The sequence below is a fragment of the Pleurodeles waltl genome, chromosome 10, assembly GCF_031143425.1.
Source record: "Pleurodeles waltl isolate 20211129_DDA chromosome 10, aPleWal1.hap1.20221129, whole genome shotgun sequence".
Classification (NCBI taxonomy): domain Eukaryota; kingdom Metazoa; phylum Chordata; class Amphibia; order Caudata; family Salamandridae; genus Pleurodeles; species Pleurodeles waltl.
Window position 1 is genome coordinate 712338023 of NC_090449.1, and position 24052 is coordinate 712362074.

The window sequence follows — 24052 nt, forward strand, 5'->3', positions numbered from 1 at the left end:
AGTTTGCGAGCAGTCATCCATCTCTATCAGAGACCCCTGGCTTTATAGATGTTCCAAAATACAGTGCAAATAATCTAAGGTTTCTGTAGGAGGACAAGGCAAGGGTTCCAAATTAAAAATCTGTTTAGCAGCATACAAACCTAGCAAGTTTGGCTTACCAGTCTTGGAGTGTAAAGGAAAGGTCTGTCAGTTTGGAAGGCACATCAAAGTATATGAAAAAAGTCTACGAATCATAGCAGTGAATACTGAGTCTATAGCATCTATCACTTTTGTCTAATAGGTGTGAAGTGACAGGAGATGTAAATCAAGTCAACCACTGTACCAGTGTCCTCACAGCTTCACTCACACTTGTCCAATTTAGGTCTGTCCCATTCATTTAATTTTGCTGATGTGTTAAAACCGCCTCAGGTTATTTGGTCATAGCTTCTCTCCTAGAAGCACATCTAAACATGTTCTGGGTAGGGATGTAAATTGATTCTAATCCTCCCTTAGAAGTGCCCTACCCCTATGCTCTCTTAAATCTCCTCTACCAAGGTGATGTGTCAATATCAGAACTATCCTTTAGGTCAGAGCTAATCCATTTATCACTACCCTTCATCACTATCCACTTCTCTAAGATTGTCAGTTTCATTTATTTTCATATTATTTTTTAAGGGTTAGGTTAAAATGTGGGTTAATGTTAGGTTAAGAATTCAATTTAATTAAAAAAAAAGAATCTTAATTCCAGGTTAGGGTTAGTTAAGTGTAGTATAAAGCATACGTTTGGGATATTTACTTTAAATAAATCTTCCTAAAATAAATCCAAGGTTAATAGAAGTGTTAATTTAAGCATGTATCTCTTAAGTCAATCAAAATGAATTTTACCTAAGGTTATGGTTAAGATTAGTACTTGGGTTAGTTAGGAACCATTATCTATTTTAATGTAAAATAAATTAAATTAGGGTTAATATTACAGTTACAATAAGACTAATTTTATATAATTGTCTAAAAAAATAAATTAGTGCTTCGGTTAGGATAAACCTCATTTATTTTTAATTAATTACAGTTATTTAAAGGTAGAATTTAGGGGTGTGATATTGACAATTAGTTAAGACAATCCTCTCAAATTATCAGCTGATTTATTTGTGCAATGCTGTAAGCAAAATCCTCAGGAAAATGATAGTGAGCAGTGCTAAAGTAATAACTGGAAGATTCACTTCTTGCTCTGGCAGGGTTTTAAAGTAAGAATATCACAACAGAGCAAAACATTCACTTCATGTCACCAATCACAAAAACTGAGCACCTGGGCCAGTGTCCAGCTAACCTCCCTTGATTCAAAGTTGGCATTCAATGAGGTGGACCTCCAATTTTACTCCATAACACGGGCATTGATTTCACTGGAAGGAAACAATCAATACTCTTCATTCACATACTAAGGCCATTTAATAAATATCTAGGACTCTTGGGTGTGTCTCAGTTAATATCCCCTCTATGGATCTTTTGTGGTTCCATCGTGTATTATACGATAACTATGCATGTGAGCTCTCAAGAACTGACAACATCTTTGGAAACTTCTGATAGAATTTGAAGATTAACGTAGTCACCAATGTCACCATATTAATATCCCAAACACAAGCTTATGGTAGTAACGCATAAACAGAAGGGAAGAACCAATTCTGTGGAAATAAAAGTAATCCAACAGGTGATCACAGTTAGTTATCTAGGGATACGTTTGCAGTAGAATGGAAGTTGGAGAGAGCAGAGAGTGAAAACCAAGGTTGTATGACACAGGGGGATAACTAACTTTACAACTAAAAATCTTGAATAATCATCTATGATCCGAGCAAGGAATCTGCCAAGCTTGAGGCAGCTTACAGGGTTGTGCATGAAGATCAATTTGGAGTTCTTCTTGAAGGATGATGATGTAATTGGCAAAAGGTCTGTTGATCTTGGTACTAGGCACTACTAAAATGGGTTGCATCTCAGTGCCCTGCAACTACCAGATTCTTATTATAGCATGTGGCAAAAGGTATACGCTGGTGATGTCAAGCAGAATGTAAGTGTCTCTCTAACCAATTTAAAACAAGTAGTTAACAATAGTCTAAGGTGATCAATTTCATAGTATGAAATGAAATGAGTAGACCATAATGGTACAGATGAACACTTTCTATCTTCAGCCCAATGTTACATCTCTCAAATTCCCGTGGAATTACTGCTGAACTAGACTTGTTTGGTGCCTGGTCAAACTGCTACAAAATACTGTGTGCAATGCCAGCACTATGTGGATCATTGAGTCAGACAGAGTGGAAATACCTCATTGAATTCTGCTCTGTTAGATTACAATTGGGATTGTTTTTCCACACTCATTATTTAGAGGTAGTCACAGCAACCAAGCCACAATTCCAGTTATATTTTGCCAGAGAAGAGCATACAATGCTCCCCACTGACAGAAACACGTTCCATTGCCTCTCCTACTTCTGTCAAAGCTTTACTTCAACCCTCTACCCCAACTAGAGGCCCTAAAGCAGGTGATATATGTATACACTAAACCCCACAGAATTGGGAATTCAGTGTGGTTTTATGAAATGATTCCAAGCAATACTTCTCCATTCCAGTGATTTTAACGTGTAATTGCATAGTACTGAGGCAGATCTAGCACACAGTAACAGTCAAATCATGTTCAAGTTTACCATTCTTCTAGCACCACACAGCTTGTAATCAGCCCCTGAGAGTGGAATTGATGGCACAAACCCACCCACACATATCCACTATAGTAAAATAACCTTTTCTTATAAAACAGAATACATTTGCATTTTGTTACCTCACATTATGTTAAGTTTTTTTCGAACATTTGTAATGTAAAGTATCCTAAAACAACATGCTTCCTTCCAGTAAACAGGCTAAATATACAATGTTTTGTTTTATAATCATATTTTATGTTAGCTTACTGTTTACCGGTGATGCTCCTTTGCATGATACAACTACACTACTTAAGTGCCTTTACTGTACACAATTACCTCGAATTGGACATTGATCCAATGTTTCCCCTCAACTGCACTTAGTGATGTCTAGATTACATATTCTGGAGTGGATTTCTCATGTAACTCTTGTTGTTGCCAATACTCTTTTACAGCACTCTGAACTTGTTCAAGGCAACGCATCTCATACTCTTATTTAAGAGCATTTTGTACAGGGCTCTGCCTTTTTTCACCACGTTTGGTCTTATTTCATCAAATCTCTCCTCTACTCTTCTCAAATGATAATTGCTCCCTGTGTGATGGTGCTGTCCCCTCCAACAGTCTCAGTTCAACTTCCTCTCGTGCATATGTTATTGCAATTTTTGTATATTATTCTGCTATTGAATCACCAGAGGTATTTTATATTGCTCTGAAACCCGGATGGGTGTAATTTGCACTATAGAAAACAATATATACATAAATAATGTAATACAAAGTGTGTGCCAGAAATTCAACAGTATTGCCTGCCTTCATTGGTACTTAACTACCTTGCACTGTTTGAGGAAATATGACAGGATTGATAATTACTTGAAGTCTCTTATCAGAGCTGGCAAGTCTGGTGTTTTTGTAATTAGAAGCAAACCACACTGCCATGGCTCTCCTCTCAGGCTTTGTTCTCCACAGCTGCCTCCATTGCTCTCTCGCCTCCCTATTGTCCAAGCAAGACCAGAAAGAACTGGCCTACATGCATTGAAGATATAAATGATGTCAAAGTACACATACGTGGAGTTTGGTTTGGTAAAACCATACTTACTAATAAATAGCTACCACGTTGATATTTTGGTTCTTGAAACTTCGGCTAGGACATATTGAAACATGCTATTACCCACATGTTACTTGGATAGTAAACTACAAACGGTTTGCACAACCACAGAGGGGTCTTAGGGCCAGATGTAGCAAAGTCCCAAATTGCGAGTTGCAATTTGCGAGTCCCAGCGACTCGCAAATTGCAACTCGCAATTTGGGATGCAGAAAGGTGTCTCAGACACCTTCTGCGAGTCGCTATGGGGTCGCAAAGACCCACCTCATTAATATTAATGAGGTGGGTCGCAATTTGCGACCCCATAGCGATTCAGGGCACTCACGGGGATGGTGGCCTGCTGGGAACAGCAGACCACCATGTCCGTGACTGCTTTTAAATAAAGCTGTTTTTTTTTTCTAAGTGCAACCCGTTTTCCTCAAATGAAAACGAGCTGCACTTTGAAAAAAAAACCGAAACCTTTTGTTTCGGTATTTTTCAGGGAAGGTAGTGGTCCATTGGACCACTGCCTGCTCTGAAAAATTAATTTTTGTGCCAGACACAAAGGGGAAGGGGTCCCATGGGGACCCCTTCCCGTTTGCGCCTGGGTTACCATCCACTTCAAGTGGATGGTAACTGCGCTTTCATTTGCGACCGCGATCGCGGTCCAAATGAAAAAGCATACCAGTGCGACTCGCAAATAGGAAGGGAACACCCCTTCCTATTTGCGACTCGCAAAATGCAATTCTACATCTCAAAGTGGCTTTAGCGACTCGCAAACGGCGATTTTCGCTGTTTGCGAGTCGCTAAAGCTTTGCTACATCTGGCCCTTAGTGTCATGTTTGACTCTACTGCGGTAATGAATGAAAAGTACTGATTATGCCAGGCTACAGTCATACTGCCACTTACAGAGATATATACATATTTTCGTTACTAGTGTTTGCAACAAAATTTTATTGTGAAATGTGTAAATGACTATTTGTTTTTTCATCTTGTTTCAAAACAAACTATTTATATTTTAAAAATGTATACTCTTCACATGCACTGCAACAATTGGATTGTGAGCATTCTGCTAATTTAAATCATATTTACTCTTATTTTGATTATATTATCTATGTATTAAGCTTCCTTGATCTCAACTTCACAACATTCTGACTTCCTCACAGATTTATAGAATTCCTAGTAATGTTAATACTTTTCCCAAGCAGTTGCACCCGTGCGGTATTAGTATTGCTTTTGTTTAAAAACATAGTGGATCCGTTTTTTTTGTCTAATACTTGCCCAGTTTTGTATACCTTACTGTGCAAGAAGGCAATCATTTTTCGTACAGGGTAGGGATAGAATGGACAACATTAGTATTTTATGACTTAAGAGGAGTGACCGCATATAGAACTTAATGACACATACACCTTCAAAAAGGCATATGCTGCGTGTGTGATTAATGGAAAGCTGCAGTCATTCTGTGGTGACCATCTTCGCAGTCTCCAAGTCTCTGGACATTTATCTAGAAAAACACAGATCTCTGTAGCATACGTGTAGATTATTTCTGATTATTTTCTCTGATTTTCCCTTATGTCCAGATGTTTGCAGTATGTTTGCTAGTGGCTACAGCATGTTTACAGCTCAGGGTGTCTGCTGCCAAATATTGCAGCTCCCACTAATACCGAGTAATTGAATACACTTTTGCAGATATTCTGGTTTTCTTGGTCTTGTGTGGTGCCTGGAGAGGGCCTTAAGGAAGAAGATGCTGACGGAAACGGGTTATTATTTAGGAAGGATGTAGGACTTTCCAAAGTAATAAGTCCTAAATCTTGTCAGATCCAACACACAGGTCCAAGTAAATAAACCTGGGCTCACATCCAAGTAGGTAAGCACAGACCAGACAGGCTTAGCTTTAGTAAAAGCGTGTAAATAATTTAACAGAAACAAAATAATTAAAAGGTCGAAACACAACACAGGAAAATCCCACAACCAATTTATAATCATAAAAATGGAGAAAATTCCAATTAGAATAATGACAAAAAATGATAAAAAAATAATAAGGGAAACCAAACATATGAATGTTTAAAGTTTTAGGGCAAAAAGAACCAAGAAAAAATAAAGTGCCAATCAACATTTACAGTTTGTGGGTGACCAGAACCTATGTGTGATTTCAGGCCAACCACAATTGAGGGAAAATCTGACACGTTAAGTGGGTTGTCCTGGTCAAAATCTTTACCTTCCTGAAGCTGGAATTCCTTTTTGAAAATAAAAAAAATATATATATGCCCCCTAGCCATGGAAGTGAGCCCCAGTGGCGAGAGCGGCATTAGAGAGACTTCACTTGGCCTTTACCACCAGGGTTTTCCTGGTGGTGACGGACAGTAAAAGCTCACCTGAATATCCACCCACCTAAAATTGATGGAGGTGGACACCGAGGTCAGCCTCCAAGGCCCTTACTTTGTTGGAGGAGTGTAACCATGGCACATAAGAAGTATCTGCCATGGTTACACCTATGGTCCTGCAGCATCTAAATGCGGAGGGCAGAACATCATCTTGTTGGCAAGAATAGTCTATTGTAACATATCCTTACCACCAAGATTTAGATCAGCCCCTTAGTCTCCTTTCAGAGCTCACACTCCTCCAACATGACAAGCGTAAGTGTGTATTTGAGGAAGTCCTCTCGAAATCGGGTACCTTTGCCACTAGGTCCTGCTGAAGCTCTGAAGAGCTTAGAAGTATTAACTTTTCAGATGTTCTGGAGCAATCCTTCTCAGTCATTTCTAAAGCTCCCTGGAACTCAGACATAGCAATTATCGGCCAGGATTCACTCCAGCAGTGGCCTCGAGCAGGGTCCAGTCCAGGTCCAGTGGCTACTTGTCTGCTAGTCACTTCACGAAAAAAAGGCATTTTACAGCTTGTTGAGTCTTTTAGTCACAGAGAAGGACAGCCAACCAAAACTTGGAGTCCACTTATCAATCCTGAGCACAAGTAGAAGTAAATCTTGCCCCCAACACAAGCCTCCACATAGGATGCAGACAGCAGGTCGAGGCCTCTTTTGTTCATCCACAGGTTCAGATGTGCTGGGATGAGATGGGGCTGAGGAGCCAGTTAGTAGGATTCCCAAGTCAGTAGGTGGGGTGACTCTTGGACACTCCCTCATCAATTGTCCCAAAGTTATTAGGAGTAGTCCCTTCCTCTTTTGCAGCACGTCATGTCTGCCTTATTGTAAATTATTCCACAGTGCACAATTCAGAGTAAATGCCAACATGGCAGAAACATTCTGCTCTTGGAGAAAGGTTGGTGGCCCAGTAGGTGTCTAGGGAAATGAGAAACACAACGTGCTCAATCACACCACACTGGTTCTAGGTCCAGCAAACCCCCTGCACCCCCCCAATTGAGATGGCACCAAAGTGACTACACTGTGCCCTGAGATCAAAAGGCCTCATTTTCAGATTTCACCTTACACTTAGCTAGGAATGGGTGGACCTCACGCTAGTCACTTTCACAGTTACTCATGTTCCAGAACCCTTTCCAATTGACCGTCCTGATAATGATTAGTCACATTCCTCTCACTCTGCCCTTCCTACCGGAAGGCTTGCACCATTGTCTCTCCTGTAAAAGCAATTTTCACACCTCATTCAGAGAAGCCCACTAATAGAGGGTATTGCTTATTAGCCCACTGGACGTTCAGGCAGGTTTCTCCTGTACATTTATCACAAATCCATCCTCATTAAATGAATTGGATTTTTAATAACCATTAAAACAGTGGCTGAACCATTTTGGTAGCAAAATTAGTATTTCATTTGAACTGTGGTTCTTTTTTTATAAGATGAGCTATAACATTTGTACAGTGAAAATGGCCTTTGGAGACTAGTAACTGTAAAAAAAAGTCAAAGTAGAATTCTTACATATTTCACTTTTAAATACTAGGCACCCTACATTGTGGGACACAAGGCCTACTTAGGGGTGACTTACTGAGTATTTAAAAGTAGAGTTCCCATCAAAATGGGCTATTTGGACAGGTTTGTATTCAGGTTTAAAAGCTGCAGCAGTCCAAATACACTGTAAGCCTAACATCATGTTCTGCCTTGTCAGTTTAGTCAACGCTACGGCAAGAAAGGAAACTGCTAAAGAGGGCCATATGGCTTTTTAGACGAACAAAGCAGGAAACATTATGGGCAAAACTTCACTATGCATCAACACTGGCAAACTCAAGCCAGTTCTGGAGCTTGATCAATAACATCGAGAAAGGTCCCCAAGCTTCGAAAAATGCAAATGTGACGGAGGAGGCATGGGTTGGGTTATTTGAGAACCCACTTTAAAGAAAAATTTGTGATAGACACCAACATCTCCTCATGGGACTTAACCGAGGATAACAGGGAACAGGAGGAGCCCATCACATTCAGTCCTTCGGAAATAGCTAAGATAATACACAAATCACGCCGAGACTGTGCGCCTGGCCCCAGTGGCCTTCCTCAGGCCCTATTTAAAGTGCAGGCATCAAAATGGGTGACCTTTTTTGCCATAATGTTCAATTATATTTTAACAACAGGTTCTGCTCCAGCTAGTTGGAAAGGCTTGATAATCCACCCTATTTATAAGGGAGGGAAGGCCTCCCTACCTTCTAACTACCGCCTAATTGCCCTTTTAGACATAGACCTGAAATATTTCTCAATAGGCATCCTGCAGCATTTAGAGCGGTGGGCCATGGATAAGGGGAGGCTCCCGATTAACCAAACAGGTTTTACAAAAAAACAGGGTACGCTGACAAACCTTATGGCTTTAAGCCTGGTAATGAATAGGGCAAGGGCCACAGGAACACCCCTTTATATGTGCTTTGTGGATTTTAAGGCTGCATTTGATTGCTTCTCCAGAGACAAATTATGGTCAAAACTACAGCAGTGGGGACTGCCGATGAATTTATTAAATGCCTTCACCATGCTCTACTCTGACACTTGGGTTAAAATCAAACTTGGTGATGGCTCGTTTTTATCTAGGCCCATCGAAACCACTGAAACACGGTATTGTGTATTAGCACCGCTTTTCTTTAATCTGTATATATCAGACCTATCCCCAGCATTGGATGAGCAGTCGGCCTATCCACCAAGTTTAGGGGGTCGTCAAGTGTCTAACCTACTCTACGCAGATGACCTGCTATTGCTTAGCAACACCAAAGTAGGCTTACAGAAACTCCTGGACTGCCTAGGAGGTTATGCGCTAGCCAACGACTTAGAAATTAACTATGGGAAGTCTAAAATAATCCCATTTAACCGCAAACCGACCTCACGCCATAAGTGGCTGTTAAATGGGCAGAACATTGAGGAGGTAGCAGTATATACATATTTAGGGGTCAGGTTTGACTCCAGGAGCACATTCTCAGCGCATAAAGAAGCAATAAGAGAGCTGGCACAAGCTCTGAACCGGGCTTTTGGTACTCTGGCAAAATCCACTCTTGGGCGGCCCCTAAAACCAATGACCATGATCATGCGAGCAAAAATACTGCCAACCCTTGCATATGGGATGGAAATAACGAGGGGGGCGGAGGTAGCCATACTGGATAAGTTATTAGTGAAATCCTATAAGCAAGTCTTCCTGCTACCTAGATCGGCATCCCCGGTCCAGATCAGACTGGAGTTTTCCCTAACAAAGCAATCATTGGCAAGGTTAGCAGCTTTTGTTAATGGCTGCTATAAACTCTATTCCGCGCCCATGGGGACTTTAGCAAGCCTAGTCTGGCACCAAATCACTCTTGTGAGGGGTAATAATAACTTTAAGGACCACTGGGGAAAAAAGTATAGCCCGGCTCAAACCGGGTGATTTGTGGAACAGCACATTACCAGCACTAGCCTTCAGAAAAGGAGCCAACAAATCGGCTAAGATCTTAAGCCGATTGGAAGATATGGAGGTGCTATCAAACCAATCGCATGGATGGCTAGTCCTCAATTCATATGTGCGGGACAAGGAACCTCGCATCCTATCCGCTACATTAGCACGAAAAACCAGGCTGGCCCTCCTACGGATGAGGTTGGGAGATCTACCAACTCTGGATTTCATTCCGAAATGGAAAAGAGAGGCAGGATGGCAAACACAGGTTTGCAGACTATGTCATCAGACCAGGGAGACCCTAATCCACGTGGTTTGCATCTGCTCAGTTTTGGGACACCAGAGAAGGGGAATGTTAAGGGATGAATTCAACATCTTAGGAGTTCGGTCATGCAGGTCGGCCGTTATAACAGCCCTTGACCCAAGCAATGGAAACTGAACACCAGACTAATCCAGTTTCTGAGAATTTTCACAGTCCTGGCAGTCCCTATAAATCCAGCTTAGCAAAAGACAATTGTCCAGTCCCATAACACTAGAACTCACCCCGTGGATACCAGCTATCGGTGATGTAGGTGCTCGGCCCACCCTGAATGCATCCTCTGGACAATAGGCAGCCCTGTCCAGTGGTGGTTCAGCTCAATTCATCTGCCTGCCCAAAAATATAGGTTTTTGGGGCCCAATTGCACTTGGTCACCCCTGTTGTTATTAAGAGGGGCTCACTCTAGTTCTATTTTTTTTATTTTTTATGGTTGTCTATATTTTACTGTATACATGTTTTAGGTCATTCTTTGGATGTACTTGATGTATCCTTTCGATGCGTTTTTTTTAATGGTTTTTTATTAACTAATAACATAATTTTCTACCCTACCCTTGTCAGTCTATTGGACTGCAAGACAGGTGATGCAGTCCACAGGTTACATTTAATTTTCAAAGCTCTAGGGATATTTTCCTGCACTATTTCCATACTGAAAAGGTAAATATGTCAACTGGGTATTAGCCAATGTTAAGATGCTTTAGTGGTCAGAGCACATACAGTTTGGATTGGACAGGAGTACCTCAGGATGCAGACTTTAACAACCAAGAAGTCAAACCAGCAACAAATGGGGTGACCACACAAAAAGATGTATTTTCTCAGAGGTGCCTCCTAGGAAGTACCAGACTCTTGGGAAGCCCAGACCACAGTCACTTCAAGATGCAGAGTTTTGCACACACTGAACAGGATGGAAACACATACCTGCCAGCCTACACCCAGAAGAAGACAAAGTAAGATGCAAATAGATTGTTGCCAAAACACAGACATTGTACAGAAAACCATACAGAGGACAAAACTGACAGAAAAAGAGAAATTTCCATGATAACATTCAGGAAAGTTCTAAATTCTATTAAGGAACCCGAGACGAGGATTATGCAAAACCTTCCTCCATTTATTTTGCTCAGCAGACCATTAACAACAACATTTCTACCACAATAATAGTGGAATTACATATCCCATATGTTTCAAAAATAGAATCAAATGTCCACCAATCGTAATGCAAGGTTTCCATGTAAAACAGTCTACAAGGAAAAGACCTTCCTCTTTCTTCATGTGTGAGATTTAAGCAACAGGTTTCCCTCTACTGGTAGTATTGTCTTTGTTCCCAACCTGTGAACAAAGTAGTAGCGTACGTTTCTGGCGTTGATGTGTCAAAAAACAGTGCATCATTTCCTGCACAGCATAAAACGTGAACAATTTCCATGATAACAGAATCAACATAATATTACTCATACCAAACGGAGCAACTGCATCCACAGTCCTGGACAGGTAACTGGAGTTTCTACATCTCCAAGGGTGGGATACTATTTGCCCCTGTGTCCTTAGTAGAACTGAAACTTCCCTTCACATTACCTAGTAAATTATATTTTCTATGTCAATACTGGAGGTTTAGATTATGCAAGTGTAGAGCTTACTAATCACCAATGATGTCACCACCATCATTTGTTTAAAATAACATTTTACTAGATTAGATCTTAAAGGCAATCCCAATTGTCCTAAGTCTACATCATAGCCTCATGCGACTTTTGGGGAATGCTGGGTACTGGACAGCCCTAGTCTGGGACTCAGGGCCTGATTACAACTTTGGCGGAGGGGGTTGATCCGTCTCAAATATGACGGTATCCCGCCCGCCGTATTACGAGTCCATTATACGCTATGGAACTCATAATACAGTGGGCGGGATATCTGTCACATTTGGGACGGATTAACTTCCTCCGCCAAAGTTGTAATCAGGCCCTCAGTGTTTTCTTGACACTGTAAAAGAAAATCCTTTAGGCATGAACGTTCTAGTCGACACATCAAGTACTCTCACTCTCACATCTGACACTCTGCTGCATTAAATATGGTATAATAAGATTGCCAGCTTAACTGATAATTCCTTCCATGAAAGAAGGGTATTGTCCTGCCAAGACTCCAGGAGAAAAATAACTAAATTAAACTTAATTAACTTAATTAAATTAAGACTTGAGTATATTGGTCCTGATGGTATCAACAAACGTAACCCACTAAGCAGTCGGCAAACCAGTGGGTATTTTCCCATTGCACCCATAAAGGGGAAGATCCTGGCAAATGGCTGACCTACAAGCATTGATGGTGTGGTAAGTCAGTTTCCTGCTGGCTAGTTCCAACAGGAAATTGAAGATGTGAACTAAACCCGTCCCCAGAGGATCCAGTTTTCAACCCATACATCAACAAGATAATTTTCAGCAAGCCGAAACATACTTTTTAACTGTTGAGTCTGACCGTGCTTTCCTAATGATGCTTGAAGCATGTTCTGAATGACCTGAAACTCCTGTGTCTCCCGTAATCCTTTAAACCATGAGGCGGAGAGTTCTCTGCAGTATAAGTGGGATTAAGTTGTCATGAATATCCTTGAGAATGTTCTCATTCTGGGTAAGTAGGTTTGGAGAATCTGAAGTAAGTTCCAGAAGAACTGGAAACCAGTCCTGCAATCTTCGTACCAGTGTCACCACCACGTTCATTTTCTCTCTCCTTCCTGTACCATGAGTCTCATGATCATCGAAAACGGGCAAAACACATAACCAAGGCTCTTGTTCCATTCTTGCAAGATGGCATCAGTCACCTCTACGAGTAGATTCTGTCTACAACTGGAGAAGCTGGTGATCCACTCTTGAGGCAAATGGAACCGTCTGACACAATCTCCACCTGCCCATTATTCACTAAAACAGGTACTCTGAAGTACTGTATATATATGGAATTTCAGTCTATCAGAATGAATATCCCTGGTAGGTAATCTGATGTGACCATGTCTTCTTGTCCTGAAACAACTGCCAAATGTCTTGGCTAGCCCTGCAAGGGTCCTTGACTTAGTCCATCTCAACTGGTTTATTTATCAAACTACTGATGCATTGTCCATCTTTAGGAGAATGGTACATGAGACCCTGCCCTTCATCGAGCACTTACCTATGAATTAACCCACTAGACGTTCTGAGCAGCTCATATGGAGTTTTGTGACCATGTTCCTCCAATAGTAGTGTCTCCACATATGACTTCTCATCCTCCTCTGTCAGAGATATCATTGATTCATAGGTCAGATATAAATGGAGGTGTTAGGGGCTCTCTAGTGAACAGGGCCATGGAATTTCGCTTGGATGCATGCTGCCAGAAGGCTCAGTATTCTGGCCAAGCATCTCAGTGAGGTTTTTTCTCTCACCAATGTCTTCTTTAGCTCCCTGTCTGATGAAAGCTAGCGTATTTTATGGAAATCTCAGTGTTGGAAGTGCTGAATATATTACAACCTTTAAGGATGTCATTTTTAGGGTTGAGCCTGCGCCGCATGCGCTTGCGCATGCGTTTTGCTTGCGAGACGCTTTAGTAGATAGAAAAGGACTCGGAGCCCCGTCCATGTTACGTCCGTGTCTTTCATTGGTTCGTGGGCTTGCCTTTCAAAATCTGCTTGCTTTCATTAATGGAAGGCACCCATACGTCATGCCTTTTCCGGTGGTTAGCCCTCCTCAAGCGCAGTGACCACGTACTGAAAACATGCGAGGCTCGCTGTTTCCCCATCAGGTTTGTGGACTACTTTTTATCTTTTTTTCGCAGCGCACTCTCGCTTGGCAGAAGTCCACCACTTTTCATGACATCGACCCTGTTACATAGTTAATTGCACTTTTGCTGGTTACGTACATAATTGCACTTTTGCATAGTTGCACTTTTGCCGATAGGTTTCACTACGAGTGAACTGTAGCAGCGCGATCGCGCTCTTTTTTTGCATTTGTTTTTTCTTTCTACCTGCATACTGTCTTCAACTGTCCTTACGAGTGAACTGTAGCAGCGCGATTGCGCTGTTTTTTTTCTATTTAAAGTGGCAAGAAAAGTCAAGTTGGGAGTTTACAACTGCTAATAGCTGTAATGCGAGACCATATTGCATTGCAAATGCTTGTTTAGGAGTACTGACACTTTGACTTCTCCCCGTTGACTTTGAACCATAAACTGTGAAGTAGTGACACTGCCATTTCCAACAGTTCCCACAGACGAACCTGGTCTTGATTCATCATCAGTATGTTGTCCAGAGAGGCAATGAATCTGACAACTCTCAACATCAGTAATTCTATGGATAGTGTTAGCACCTTGGTGAAGCACCAGGGGGTGGAGGAGGCAGAATAATAAAGTGGCAAATTCGTACACCTGTTGTTTCTACATAAATTGAAGGAAACTCCGTATAATTAGGAGTGTCAGGTATGTGTCCTTCAGATCCAAGCTTATAGTCCAATCATTTGGTATCAGAATGTCTCAGAGAAGGTGCAATCCTTCCATTTTGAAATAGCAGAAGATCTCTTGTTTGTTGAAGTCTTCAAGACTCATTATTGAGCGATGCTCTTGTCCCTTTTTTCCACCAGGAATGGGTTGTTCAGGAACCCTTTCGGGTGTAGGTCCAGCCTGCATATTCCATTGTTTCCTTGAAGGCTTGCACTTCCCGTCCTTTAAGAAGTCTGTCTGACTGAGAGAAGGGCAGTGGGATGGGCCATTTTCTCTGGATTGGTGTTCCATACAACTCTGTTTGAAAGCCTGTTATGATTGACAGTACTCAAGCATCTCCTGTCACTTTTTGTCACCCATGTAGAATTAAGGCAAACCACCCCCCCCCCTTTCAAAAACCTTGGGTCTGAAAACCAATCTGAGACTGCTGGGCTTTATTTAATGAGGAAAAGCCGGTGACAAATATTCTTAATTCTTTATTGAATAGGTCACTGAAGAGACCACGATTCACCACTAACCCCACCTCAGTTTAAGCTAACTCGATTAATTTGGGTCAATCTTAACCAAAAGAAAGTGACACCAACTCTGTAGATAGTGCGGAGTTAGTGTTTAGAAGGAAATATACTGCCCTCTGCACCCACCCCAATAGTGTCTAGGGGCAAAGGTTATCAGTCTCCTTAGCTATGTCTAGAAACTTTGTGAAGGGGTCTATGATACTGAAGAGCTTATCCTGACGTGCCCGCTATGAGTGATCAATTCCTTTCTTAGGGTCCTTAATTAATTTTGTAAGAAAGCTGGTCATTTTCCTACAAATATCTGGGCTGAGAGCTTCCTTGCCTGTTAGGGGCAGTCTTCGGCATTCTGCTGTTAGGCAGCCTCTGACCTCTTTATCTAGTTGTTCTCAAATTCTACTGTTTATGTTTTGAGCTACTTTATCTGCTGGGGTCCAATCTGTGGTGTGTGGGTGGTATATATTGTACGAATCTGCCAGCTGGTTCTTTGCCCCAGAAGTATCCCCCGAGGTTTGTCCTCAACCCTAGGATGTTTGGGTAGGTCTTTTTAGGCCTTTCGGGCTCCAAGGTCTGCTGCGATCCTCTCCGATCCTGCTGCATCAAAGTCCCTTCTCTCCATGTCTCTATGACAGGAAAGCATCAAGTCATGAAGCATTCTACCCATGCCCTGCTGTGCCCTTTGTGGCTCCAACAGGTAATTCTGCACTCTGGTGCAAAGTACTTGAAGTGTCACGACCCCTAGGTGTGCCAACTGTGCCATTCACTAGACATGATCCTAAGCCAGTCAGCCCTTCCCACAACACAATGTGAGAGAAAAACAGGCAGAAGACGCCACCTTACTGTAGGCAACCCTGTAAGAGAAGAACAAAGGGTTAAAGCCCAGAAAAAACATCCAGCCAAAAGCTAAATTAGCTAACTACGGTGTTTAAGAAGTCTTTGCACAGCATCAAAGGGAAAACGGTCTAGAGGAACAGCACTTTTTTGGATGCTGGGCAGCAAAGAAAGAGGAAGTTCATTTCCTTGTAGACTGTTTTACACTGATACCTTTCCTTGTGATTGGTGGACAGTTGATTCCATATTCAGAACATGTAGGATATGCAGTACTACTATTATTGTGATTGGCATGTTGTGATTAACAGGCTGCTAAGCAAATAAATGGAATAAGGTTTTGCATCATCTCATTCTCCGGTCCTGAACACAGAATTCAATCACTTACACCTGAAAAGAACATTAATAAGTCTACAGGTGGTGGTATTGTGAGCTCTAAAACCAAAAGGAGACCAGCAATGCAAAGTAATTTAAAGCAAAGACCCTACATTTGAACACCACTTTAGAGTAGGCATGTTCCAATTGCCAAACGCCTTTTCGATGCAAACTCATCGCTGGCATGTTCGATTAATTTTTGGACGGCCCATGTTTTGCACAAAAGGATAAGACTTCTGCTGAGAGAAGCGGTTAAAAATGCTAATATTAACATTTTACATCTCATTTTGGGCAAAGAGACTAGGCATATCATATGACATAATATGTTATTGGTCAGTGGTTTTACATCAAGTGTGCACTTTATGGGCATTTTCGATTTAAACTCTGAATACTGCCCTTTTAAGTACCACTCAAATAATGTAATCTTAATTTAAAAAATAAGTGTAGGGTACCCAATCTTAATATAGTAAGGCACAAAGCCTATAATATTAAGCGGTTTAACTTAAAGCACAGGTATTTTATACAGCTGGGGTCCTGAGTGGGTTAGTTCAACAAGGAAACTACGTCCAGTCCAATACGGTTACGAAAAGGCAAAAGGAGTTCTCTTAAAAAAAAATTTTAAAAAATGATTGGTAGGTCGTCTATGTCGTTTTTTGACTGTCTCAATGCCCTAACTTTCACACTGGTGTCATGTCTTATATCAGGTGGAATAAACTAAGCATAAACATATCTATGGAAGTTGATGTCTGACCCCCGAACAGTCCAGGTGACCCATTTTTAGGAAGTCTCATAATTTAGTGGCCATTCTCACACAGTAAGCCTCAATTATTTTACAGAAAATGATCTTCACACCTTGGAACAAAGCCTCACTCCAGTCATGCTGCTCACATACATGTCACTCACACCTTGCAGAGGTCTTGCAGATTCTTGTGACCCACTGATACAGCCTTTCACTCAGAGACTGACTGAAAAGCCTTAAGTATCCCAGGCTGAGTGTTCTGGGCTGAATGTCCACTGAGCAGCCGTGTTCACTGAGTGCGCTAATTTGTCGATTACTGTGTGGCGCTAAAGTGCTATAAGCATTAGCCCCTCATCAAAATGTTGTGCCATTCCCAAATCAAAACAAGCTACACTTCACTATTTTCTCGAGTGCTCTTTTTAAATGATACTTACGAGGCAAATGAGGGGCTGATGAAAATCTCCTTTCTGAATTCCTCTGTATATCTATATTTCAAAGATAGATCAAAATATTCCATCAGATGGGAGGCTGCACCCATATGTTACGATTTCACAAAGCAAGCTGTCAGTTATTTGTTCTTTGCTGGCACTATATATTGACATGGGTTATTTACTATTCATAAACCCAACCCTAATGTATTTGAATAAATTACACTTTCTGTATGTGTGCTCAAATGATTGAATTTGCTTCAACTAATTTGAATATGCTCTGCAAAACAGATGCACTGTCACTTTTATTAGAAATATTAGTAGATGAAATAGCAGAAATCATCCCGAGTCCCACACAAACTGTTGAAATTTAGATACCAAGTAAAGGGAATCCCCTCACACAATCATTAAAGGATTAAGTTGAAACACAGCTAAGAGAAGCTTTATTTTAATTTTTAAATTCACTTGTATTTATTATATTTGCATATTTAACCGAGGCTCTGTTGATAACCTGGTGAGGATTTGATTTTTTTAACCTGTTATAGCTGACCATGTTACTTTCTCTATTAAACTGCAAAACAACTGACGAGTAATTTCGTGAGGCTTGTTAACTGCATAAGGGCTTCAATTTTTGTGAGGAGTTTAACATTCAGTATAAGGTCAAGAGGATCACAGGGGGGCAATGCTGCCTAGCTCACTTGAACTGTTGAATTTCAGTAACTTTTAGATATTAGATCATAACCATAGCATCCTATTGTTGTGAGACTCAAGTAGCACAACATAGCCATTTCTTCATGGGGAATTTCCACCACACAGTCTGCACCCTTATCCACCCCGGGACTAATGTGTGTATTCCATTCCCACATGAACCCAGCATTCGTTTCTGTAAGGCAAGTTAACAAACCTCCATTTGAGAATCCTGAACCACTGCATCATGTAATGGCTGCAGAAGCAACAGACATTTACAATGTGAAGGGTCTTGCGTGTGCTCGAGTTAGAGCTATTAGCGCTGCAAATTCCTAACTTGACTTTTCTTGCCACATAAATTGAAAAATAAAAGTAAAACAGTTGAAATAAGCAAGTGAGTTCAAAGTGCCACGGCCGCCATGAGGGTGAGCTCGAGGTTACTGGCTCCCTACGTGAATGTCCTAAAAGGATACTGCAAACCGGAGGAGAGGCCATCACATGCTCTAACAGGAGGAAGCGTGACGTAGTGTGATGGCCAACAAAAATGCTCATGTAGTGAAACTGCCTGGGAGGGAACTCAGCACACAAAGGAGGGACATTTCACAAAATGCACCAATAAAAATGAAGCATTTAAAACAAGCACAACAAAGAATGAATAGCAAAAGTGGGTGTGGTTAAAAGCCCACAGAGAGATTACAACAGGCCAAAGCGCTTTCACGCTCGACCCTAAAAATGGTTAGCATTTATCTGTAGTTTGAAATTATACTTACAACCTAGTTCACTAAGTTAACAACCTATACAAAATAGAAATCCTTTGAAGTTCACCTGATACCTTTTTGTAATTCAAATATTTCAAACATTACTGATTGGATGTATAGCCAACCACAAAATGGACAAGATATTACAAAAGTTCCAAATATGTTGTAAATCTGTACAGCATGTTTTGCTGGAGAGAAGATCAAATATCTCACTGGGTGATAAAGTGGATTTTTTGGATCCCCCAATAACTTTGTTTTAATCCCCTACCTGACCAATGTGAACAGAAAATGTAAAGGGTGATCCATGTGTGAATGCACTAAGTCACTGTCCGAACTTATGTATTCCAAGGCTCATGTTATTAGCAAATTAAAAAAACATTTCAGATGAACTAGGTATCAGTCATTACTGCAGAGTTGCTGACACTAACAGCTTGTTCTTCAAAGGAGGGTCATGCACCCTACACTGCAGTTTCTGAATAATGACCACTGATCTGTCTTCTTTGTTAAAATCCTTTAGAATACCATCAGCTCCCACATGTATCTACTTAGATTAAGAGTTTCCTTACAGGATGATAAATGCACTGGGATCTTTTTCAAGACATTTTCATAGTGAAAGTAAGAAGTACATTTTCCACCACATCAAGTATCTCCTTACATTCAGATATGAAATCAAAATCATCCCTGAATGTGTTACCCAGCGAGGCAGATAAAAAATAGTCCCAATTACCATAGTTGTGATATGACGCAGGGTAACTAGCAGGTCACCAAGAACGTCTTTATCTTGTGATGAAAAATTATTTGCCAACATATTAGACTTCATAGGATTTTCTTCATAATCTCAACATATATCTGATTTTAGAAAATAAATTTACTTGATACGTAGGGCAAATAATTTTACAATAGCAAATACATTGACAAGTACTCCATTCCAGGTTAAGGGCAAACTGTCCACCCTTTAGTGCCAAGTGGAGCCTCTTGCAGAAAGAGATGGACTTCCACTGAGAAAAAGATGCTAAAATATCAACTTATAGATTCAATACCTGGACCTTCAGATTAATATACTAGGGACATTTTCTTACAAGCTCAACAAAAGAAGGATAGGTAATTTTTATTGGTAATATCAATACAGGATTATCAGTTTTAAAATATGCAATATGATACAAATTGAAGACTAAATTATTCCATAAATAAACAGTTTATTATGTATTTAAAAGTTATTTACTGTCGTTCTTAAATGTATTCAAAATGTAAACATTTCTTATATCTCATCCAGCACGGGACAGTTGATGAGAATATAAATTTAATACAATCATTTTCCACTAAGATTCCAGTCATTAATCGGTCCACATATTTAAATACATCTGTTACAAAAATCACAGTGGCATAAAGGGTGAATAAAAACATATTATGCTGTGCATCGCGTGTGATAACCCTGCAAGCTCCAGTTATCTCTAACACGTCTTGTTCGAAATAAAACTTACTGTTGTTGGTAAACAGGTATTATAATTTTACAAATAACAGCAATGGAGTTGAAGGAAAAGTCGAATGGTGGTATTGTATATTGTCAGCTTCACAACAGTACCATTTATTGGGCGATATGCACATTTCTGTATGTCAAAAAATGATACTAGTAAATGGCTCAGAGTAGTGAAATAACTGAAACAAACCACTTGCTTCATCATCCCAATAACCTAAGTTACCGCAGTAACTTCCCCAAAACTCAGTTTGACTACCACTGCAGGGACGACAAACTTCAGCAATGCAATACAACAGGCAACCAACTAATATGTAATCATGACAAAGCACCCTTTTAAGGGCACAAGTGTAGAAAGAAATATCCACCTCAAAATATCTCAACTCTATATAAATAGCTCTGCATTCCTCTCCGCTGTCACTTGTGCTCCCAATGTCACCATCCTAAGCATCCTCATAATCAGAGCAAGAGTCCCTCCCACATTAACATCCACTTTGAATAAAAAAAAAAAAAACTCACATTCCTCTATAAATCTCTTAAGAATCCTGCTCTAACAGATGTTACTTTAACATCTATAAAGCGGTCATCAGTCTCTGTGGCATGGATATGACAGTAATAATCCCACAACATACTGCAATGATGTGGCACTCTCAACTTAAAGAAATCTTCAGATGCACAGCATGTATGAGGTATATTTTGTAAATCACACAACCCTTGGAAAATCGCCCAAGGGCCAAGCCTTAAAACTAGCTCTGTTATGAGAAGCAATATCTGGATCAACATAAAACACATGGCAGACAGTCTTAGAAGCACTTACTGAATATTATGGCTCTCAATATGCTATCCAGCAATGGTGCGCGAGTTGTTCACGACCGCTCATGTGCACACAGCAAGGTCGGAAGTGGAATACAAGATGGTAGCTTTAGTGCGAAAGGTGGATTAGTAATTGAGAAGAAAACCTGTTTCTTTGTCCTCTCTCACCCTACCCCAGTTAAGCGTAGTGGCAAAGCCGCACATTGCTGAAGTAACTACTTGGCAATGAAAGCACTCCCCCCGGAGTCAGAAAACAAACCTTATTTCAAATTGAAAATCCGACAACTCATTGGCACATGATCTGGCAAAAGATCATAAAGAAAGTAAATAAGATTGAATATGCAACTAAAGGGCAAGGAATAAATAAAACTATTGCTGAATGGAGAATGGGCTTTTCTGGTTAGGAGGCCTAGGGCTGCTGAGCTCAAGTCTTAGATGAAGGATAGAAGCTGTACCTTGACGGCATAAAGTGGACGCCCTGCTAACCAGTGAACTCACTAAACAGTCTACAAATCTAGTTGCCCTGGTGTAGTGGGAGCAATTTCATCTCCAAGACAAACACTTTGGGGTTTGGTTTTATAATCGATGTTCTCTTTACTCATTAAATAGTATCTAGCACGTTAAACCAATTTTCAACATATGATGCCATTAAAGGTTGTCATGCTGCCCAGACCAAGACATTGAATTGGACTTGTAAGGGTGCTGTTTTGCTTTGGCTGAAGTACTGTGATCTAGTCTTTATTGTGATGTGACTTCAATTAAGGAAATTTTGAAACCCCCAAAATTCTAAAATCAAGAAGAAAGAATGATTGTGTATCTAAAGAAATTGTCCCACAGCTCTCCAACCTTGCAGGAACTCCGGTGGCACCCAAAGAAGCAAGGAAGTAGTTCAAGTCGTGTACCATCTACCTTGTTTCCAAGCCACAAGGCCAATAATATCTGCAGAAGTTGGAAGCCAAGTGGTCGCCAAATCCACATTCAATCAAAAGATTCAAGAGAAACACCCGAGAGAGGATGGGGGCATAACTCTGAAAGGTCTTGAACCCATACCACAGGATTAAAAACAACATGTCAGACTTTCAGAAAGTCATACTTCTTCAAAATGAAGTACACCAGTAAACATGGGAACACTTACCTTACCTCCCTCCACACAAAATAAGACAGGCCCCTCCAAGAACCACATTACACAAGACATAGAAAACATCTGCACAAATATGAATACTTTTTTCCTTCCCTGACTATGACCAAGTCAGCCACCTTCGACCAGAGGGGTAACACGATTGACCTTACGCTCAAAGAGTTTAAAATGCTGGAAAGGGCCAATAAGAAGAGAGGCACTCCATGAAACTCGTGAACAATTAATTCAGTACATAAAATGAAATAATAAAAAAATGCAATTTATATTCGTGAACTATTCATTCAATACATAAAATGATATAATACAAAATGCTATTTATAATAAGCAACGTCCTTATGGGTCTTCAAGCGTCTTTTACATTTCAAGCATCTGTAAATAACAACTAACACTATTCCCGTTCTAATAGCACATAGTGTATTTAAATAAAAATATGAAAGGTTGAGTTAGCCCTCCTCGGATTTGAACTCGAGGCCCGCAGACCACAACAGATGTCAGCCTCAAGCTCTAGACTCCTGTTACTTACACAATTGCTGACTGGATAAAAGCCCAAGCGTTATTACCTAAAATCCACCATGACTTTATTAGAGCAAAATTTCAATCGATAAATTGATTATGGCTCCATGGGACAAAATCTGGTATGCGCTCTGTAAACCTTTTTGCATGTAAATAAATTGTAAATAATGCATTTTGGTGATCGGGTCGCATGTGAAAAGGGTGGGAAATACATTTTGGATTAAAATTGCACTTTTATTATATCATTTCATGTACTGAAATGGAAAAACCATATGAAGACCAGTCAGCACATTATTATATATTCAGATTATTCAGTTTACACGAAAATAAATATGGACTCTGTATTTATTATTTCCAAACTTCAGCGACTAATGTTAGACATGTGCGACACAAATATCTAAAGGCCTATGTTACAGGATATTGCTCGTGTCGCCACATTCCCAGTGACTAACTAAATATTTCATAAAGCTTTTAAAATGCAGAGAAGTCCAGAAATCAGAAAAATAAGACATGACAGCGTACATTTATGATTCGTCACCATTTTCACTGCAAAATCCATTATTAACATACCTGTTTTTGATGTGGTAATATATTGCAAGAGCTACACTGTAAAGCAAAAAATAGCATTTAATGGCATGCAAAACATATAAAACAGTTACACTTTGCATTTACACGGCAATAACGCCAGTGATATAACAGCAATGTCAGATGATCGGAGTGCTATACAGGCCCACTTTAAATCGTACATGAGGCAAGTGAAAAAGGAGCTTACTTAAATACATTTGCCGTGAGGAATAGAACACCAAAGCAGACCCAAAACTAAACTAATAATTCCAATCAAATCCAACTCATCGATAATTAAAGACAAATTCATAGGTGATAAACACTTTGGAAGGCAACAAAATGAATTGTGATAGCAAAGCAAAAATATTCTTGTTCAAGCCTGCAAAGAAAAACAGGCCACATTTAAAATGAGAAAAGATGGATAAAAATGCAATGAATATTGTAAATGAGATATAACATATGGCAGTGTCCCTGCTGATGGTAGACTTCAAGCTGTCAGGTGCTCACTGGAGCATCACGGATGCTCACCAATTTACAACAATTTGGTGTTCTAGGCGCTCTACAGGGTACTTCAGAGCAGCTAGAAGCAGAGCTCACTCATAATTAGGCAGCACTGGATGTAGAATAAGTGAAACTGATAAAAGTAGAACACGAGAGAAGAGAAAGCGAGAAAGGACAGACAAAGGTTGGGATAGAAGGTGACTGGGGCACCAGGAAGGAACAAACATTACATCACAAATCTGTTACCCAAAACCCACTTTAATGATTTCTGCATAATCAGGGTAATTCAAAGAGAAGCAAGATGACTATGCTAGCAATCATCTATTTTAATTATAGAGGGCAAAATGCCTGAAAGAGCTACGTAAGATGAGTATGGTAGAAAGTATGCACCACACTCAATGCCAATAGAGACCAGACACGCCAATAATG

The 24052-nt window shown here is 40.3% G+C and overlaps 1 protein-coding gene across 1 annotated transcript in view; it reads right to left on the minus strand.

The window, feature by feature from the left end:
• Window positions 1-24052, minus strand: part of CCNY (cyclin Y) — a 457171-nt gene that overhangs the window by 113258 nt on the left and 319861 nt on the right. Inside the window, exon 5 of the mRNA XM_069211213.1 lies at window positions 23129-23164. Coding sequence (XP_069067314.1) covers window positions 23129-23164 — 36 coding nt within the window. The remainder of the gene's footprint in view (window positions 1-23128; window positions 23165-24052) is intronic.